A 6000-nucleotide genomic window follows, 5' to 3' on the forward strand; every position below is an offset into this window, starting at 1 on the left:
TGATATGCCACTCTGGGCTTGTTTCTACCAGTGAGAGCTCCAGCCATCAGTAATGAATTAGGGCGCTGGTTGGGTGCTATGCTGTCTCTGTGGGGGATCCATCCTGCTGCTGCAGCCTCCCCAGGGCCCCCACACCTCCCAGACCACAGGGGAGGAGGAGGTGGGGGGGAGGTGCAGGAGCCGGGGGGAGGCAGATGAATTATCTGAGGAGCGCAGATTTGAATTGCGGGTGGGAGAAAACCACAGCGTGTTCTGGGGAGGTCCATTAGCCCCCCGTCTGCAGCAGTAAATATGCAGCATGTATCAGTGATTATGTGGGACACTCAGAGCAGCACGGCTCTCCCCTGGAGGGCTTGAGAAGAAATGTTCAGAGCATTTACGAAAGACAAGTGGTGGATGCTTTTGAAAAGTTACCTCTCCATGAAATGGGTTTTGATTTCGCTTGTTAACACTGTTCTGTGAGCAGAAACACTTTGAGATTGTTAAAGCCATTGGACGACGTGAGAGACTGGCAAAAAGAGAACAGCTGACTTTGATTTGATGAGTTTGCACAATCTGTTTTGCATCAGCCTCGCCATTGTTAAATTACAACTTGAGCTGTGTAATTTCTCAGGTTTTTCCTCTGTTTTCATTTCTCAAGGAGGTAATTTCACAAGCCAGCGAAGTATTTAAAATATTCTGTGACACTAAATTGGATTTGTAAAACAGCTACTACCAAGTCTTTCCTCATACTCCTCAAATTGAACTTCATTGATATGGCAGTGATTCCACTGATAAGATCAGACAGTTTAAAGTAGAGATGTGTCACACTATGTAAAGTGCAAATGTGTTTGCTCTGTGAGTGGAGCTGAAAGAGCGCCATCTAGGGACCCGAGGGGTAAACGCACAGTGGTACCCAGTTGGGTGGCTCATGGCATTACTTCAAAAGAAGGTATAAACCTTTTCCCATATGGATCAGACCACCTACAGCATAATGAGGCATTATTTCAAGCTGTTCTATATTTAAACAGTCACTTAGCCCAGTGTAGAGGCAGATCACGGTGGATGCACTGTAAATCTATTTATTAGTTGATTTGTAGTGAGGAAAAATAGATGTTACTTTACAGTTTTTCTCGATTGTTAACACACATTTTCTGAAAACATGCCTCATATTCTCAGAACTCTACACACAAATCCAAAACAACACACACAATGGGCAAAACTCCACAATTCTCCTGCAAAATGACACTTTACCTTCAAAACAATGTAATTTCTCCTCAAAATGCTCTTTTGTTCTCAAGAGACACACACAAACCATCATATATCAAGACATTTACAAGGACCAGTTGAACACTGCTGTGCTCAGTGTAAAACACTGCGATGAATTGAAAACACTTCTTCTCCATTCATTATAATGACTGGGCCTTTTTTTGTTCAGTGTTACACTACAAACAGTACTACAAACAGTAGATAAGCTGATACAGTAAGTTGATATGCTTACCCTATCAATATTTTGAAATATCTCATTGTTTTATATTATTTGTCTTTGTATTTCCCGTAATGTTATGCCGTTTTTTCTAGGACAATGCTCATGATTTCAGTTTCCTGTTCAGGAGACAGAAGCCCTTGTGTTGGTAATCCTTCGGCTGCCAAACAAATAGTAAAATACTGTAAACTGTGTAGGAATACAAAGTAGGATTACTTTCCCCAAATACTTGAAACATACTTTATTTTTACAGTCCTACAGAACAGCCCACAGGCAATACTGTACTACTGTGCTCATTGAGCTGTATTGTACTGTCCAGTACTGTATTGATACGCTGCACTGCAATGTTCTAGTGGCTCGGATCTCATCAGAGATTACGGTCCTTGGCCTCCCCATCCTCCTCCTCTTACTCTCACTCCTCTGGCTCTGCCTCTGCCTGTAGTACTACTGTAATACTAAAGCAATGATTGCTAATTGTAAGACTGTGTGACAGGAGTTTGCCCATCTGATGAGTCAGTGTGCATGGTAGGGCAGTTAGCTTTAGAATTTGAATGGCAGTGTGTTCTTTGTGAAAACAAGACATTTCCTTCATGAAAATTGTGTCTAATGCACAGAATTGTGTGTAGTGTTTTGAAAACAGTGTGTTATAGAACTGCAATTTGAGTGTAAAGCAGAAATTGTGCTTATAGTTCAGCAGAATCGGTTCAGGAGGTTGGTGCATGAGCTACATATTATGGGAATTGTGTCTCAAGTACCAGAAATTGTGTGTAAACAATTGAGAAAAACTGTAATGTGAATTTGAATATGTGTTGTACGACTCTAGCTGTATTGAGCTGCACTGAGCTGCACCATTATGGTTTTGCAATAATTGTAACAAAGCAGTGAAGTAGTCAAGCAAGTCAAGTCCATTTGATTTGTATAGAGCATTTTAGCACAGAGTCAGAGTGCAACCCCAAAGTGTTACTAGGCAGTTGTTGTACATAAAACACACATGGCATTGCATTAGGCCAGCTCACACAGGAAATGTAGCACAGTAAGTTAAGGCATAAGCAAACAAATGAACAATTCTAGCATTTACACAAAGACAGTGAAGCCTGGGCTAAGCAACACAGAGCATGATGTTCTAGAACAGTCCAACCTATGTGAGAGTTTGTGGACCATCAGGGAGGAACCCAGAGAGACAGACAAAGTCTTAGTCCTGAGATTACTGTAAGTGTGTACTTGTGCGTAATCTCTTCCTGTGATTCACACATGTGCCACTATGACAGCATGGCTATGACACTATGACACATAGTTGTGGTTGAGCAGTAATGTCATGCCACGTTGGGCAGGATGTTGTGAAGTTGGCTCATTCTTCTCTTTTTGTATCTTATTTCAACCAATTTCAATAAGTAAACAATGTGGTTTTGGTATTTCTGTGTTTTTGCATTGGTAGCTCTCCTGGTAACCAAAACACATGATTTTACCGTAATCAAGATGGACAGGTAAATGGATAAAACATGTCTGATATGTTGTCATTCTTTTATTATTTTCTCTCTCTTTCTTCTTCTCTCTCCATCCCTTGCTCTGTTCTAGGTAAGTCTGACCCGTGGAGGCGGATGCGTGCGTGTGTGTGTGTGTGTGTGTGTGTGTGTGTGTGTGTGTGTGTGAGAGAGTGGGAGACTGCCTTAGGCTCCGTGGCCTGCTCTGCGTCATGGCTGTTAGTTGGCACGAGTGCACGTCTTTGTAGGAGAGGAGCGTGATGAGAAAACGCCACCCTGCCGTCTCCCCAAGCTGTTTCTGCGCTCACAGATCTGCATGCACACACTCCAACCAGTCTACACCTCCTCCCTCCTCCCTCTGCTCCTCCACCTCCATCTCTGTCCTCCTCTCCGCCTCACTCCCTCTAGCGCCTGCTCCTCCTCCACCTCCTGCCGTAAGGCTGCCGTGGTGCTGTCTGGGTGTGGGAGTGGCAGGGCTGCTGGTGCTGTGGTCTGTAGGGAGATGGAGCAGATGGAGGCGTCGTGCAAAACAACATTCTTGCGCTTTTTTTCAGGATGCGTTTGTTTCTGCTGGCCATGGCTACCTTCTCACAGACACCGGGGTGAAATGAAACATTTGCTAGTGAGGTTTGAATAGCACCGGGGTGAGTCACCACTTTCCCTGGCCCTCCTCCACCCCCCCCGTCCCCATCCCCAGCAGCCCAGCTCTCCCCCAGTTCAGGGGGGGTGGGAGCCGGCGGAGTGGGGGGGGGGGTGTCTGCTCTGTGACGGCCGCTCATGGGGGAGCGACTGAGGGCCGTGATTTAACGGGGTACCTCTGAGGTGAGCGCCACTCAAGTGGGAGCCAGAGAATGCTGAAGCCTGGCCTTCACTTTGGCCAGAGCAGGAGATGGAGACTGCATTATGCTTTGATACGCGGGTAATTGCAAAAACAGCAGAAGGAGCACATTACAGGGAGAGAGAGAAAGCCCCAAGGCACAGCTCAAAATAAAACAAGTCAAGACATTCTATTTATGATCGAAGTGCTGTGTTCCTATGTGTTGTTGTTATGCCGTGAATGTAGTTTTTGTTCTGTTATGTAGATTTAATGTAGTCGTCTATTTTTCTGCTGTTTCAGGAAGAAGTGCTGTGAAGGGTTCAAGTTTGTGCTGGGACAGTGCATTCCTGAAGGTATGGAAACTTCTCTTACCCAGTTTGGATGTCTTTCAACTGAACTTGCTTCGATATTTTTGGAAACATTTTCCCACGTCCCATTGGTGTTCTGAAGGAGGCTGTGCTTTGTGAAATCTTGTTGTTTTAACCTCTGGAAATACCTAGCAAAAACTTGCCAGTGCTCTAGCCAGCCTAACGATTATTTGATGAGTGTGGCTTTTTTTATAGTGGGATCAGGGCCATATAAATTAATAAATAAATAAAACAGCTAGTTTGCTCTTCTGGAGTATATGTGAAAACCACTAAACGTTTTTACTCATTAATGTCAAAGCTTGTGTTTTCAGAGACGGTGTGATATGCTTCAGTAATATCCCACAATTCAGTTTAAAGCCGGAGTACGCCACATTAGTCAGAAGGGGCTTTGTTTTATGGTCAAATAATTTCCCATTTTACAGTAAATGCGTTGCCCTGAGGGGACTGGGTGGTTGAAGCTTTAACACGCTCCCTCTCTCCCTGATGCTGGAGCTGTCCTTACCTGCACTCTGCTCCTGATGAGAAATGCACACCCCTGTCACTAAATATGAGCGTTTAGATTTCCCCGGGCACGGATGTGAGAGGATGTGCCCGGCTGGATGATACATTTCCCTGTGAAAGTCGACCCCTTTGGCCATACAATCTTGCTTTCATGCTGCATGTTTTGTTTTTGTTCATTATTTTTTCTGTTTTACTCACTTTACGTACATTTATTTGGACCGCTTGTGATTATTTTAGATTGTTGTGATATACTGCATGTATGAAGCCAAAATAAACACAGCCAGAAGAGAAACCCTTCACTCAGTTCAAACACATACTGTTACATTGAGTTACTGTAACCACACGCGATGTTGAAATCTTGAAATATTTTTTAATCTACCTCTGGCTGCTTTATCAGACTGTTTTGTCAGGCTTGTGAAATTATTGTTTCCCATTTGTTTTTATTACTAGGAAGCAAATGATTTCACGGCATGTATTTTGTCAAGGTGACGTAAATCTATGTTTCCTCCTGTGATTGTGCGTGTGTGTGCGTGTGTGTGTGTGTGTGTGTGTGTGCGCAGATTACGATGTGTGCGCTGACGCCCCTTGTGAACAGCAGTGCACGGACCACTTTGGCCGTGTGGTGTGTACCTGTTACCCAGGATACCGCTATGACCGCGAGCGTCACCGGAACCGGGAGAAGCCGTACTGTCTTGGTGAGGTCGCATTCACTTCACCCCCCACCAACACCTTCCTGAAGAACCACCCCTGATCCCCCCCCCCCCCCACCACCACCACCACTATTACTGCAGCGCCGCAGGCCAACAACACTTCAGAGCTGAGAATTCTTTTCACATGACTTTTCATTTTGAACTGTTTCATTTCTGCCGTACAAAAATGTCCTCCTCCGTCCAACAATAAATGCTGAGCGCTAATGCCAGCTCGAGATGTAGTTTATAAGAGCCTGCGTTGCGTGTGTTGCGTGTGTGTTTGTGGCCGGCTGCCATGGCTGGAGCACTCCGGGTCGCAGCAAGTGTGTGAGTGAGTGTGACTGATCAGCAATGTCCTGCTGTGTTTGGCTGTTTGCGTTCAGCTCTTAGCTGGTGTTTTTAATATCAGCGGAGTGTGTTTGTGCAGTGTCTGTAATGCCTCGTGCACTATACCAAAGCCGCAGGATCAAGTGGCTCTGTTGCAAAGGGGCTTTTGTTTCAAGTGGCCCCCCGCACGAGAGAGACTCTGGAGCACAACAGGGAGAACAGAGCTATCCTTGTGTGTTCACCTCCACCCTGCCTGCTGCACCCTCCTTCTCCACCTCCTCTTGTGTGTCTCTCCACCCCTCTCTCCTTTCTCATATTCACCTATTGACATTTCCCATTTTCATCTTTTCTC

General features: G+C 45.2%; 1 protein-coding gene across 1 annotated transcript in view; it reads left to right on the top strand.

Annotated features, from left to right (window-relative positions):
• Positions 1–6000, top strand: part of ccbe1 (collagen and calcium binding EGF domains 1) — a 38967-nt gene that overhangs the window by 20669 nt on the left and 12298 nt on the right. Inside the window, exons 3-4 of the mRNA XM_062554211.1 lie at positions 4064–4116; positions 5193–5327. Coding sequence (XP_062410195.1) covers positions 4064–4116; positions 5193–5327 — 188 coding nt within the window. The remainder of the gene's footprint in view (positions 1–4063; positions 4117–5192; positions 5328–6000) is intronic.

This window comes from Sardina pilchardus, chromosome 14 (assembly GCF_963854185.1).
Source record: "Sardina pilchardus chromosome 14, fSarPil1.1, whole genome shotgun sequence".
NCBI classification, from domain to species: Eukaryota; Metazoa; Chordata; class Actinopteri; order Clupeiformes; family Clupeidae; genus Sardina; species Sardina pilchardus.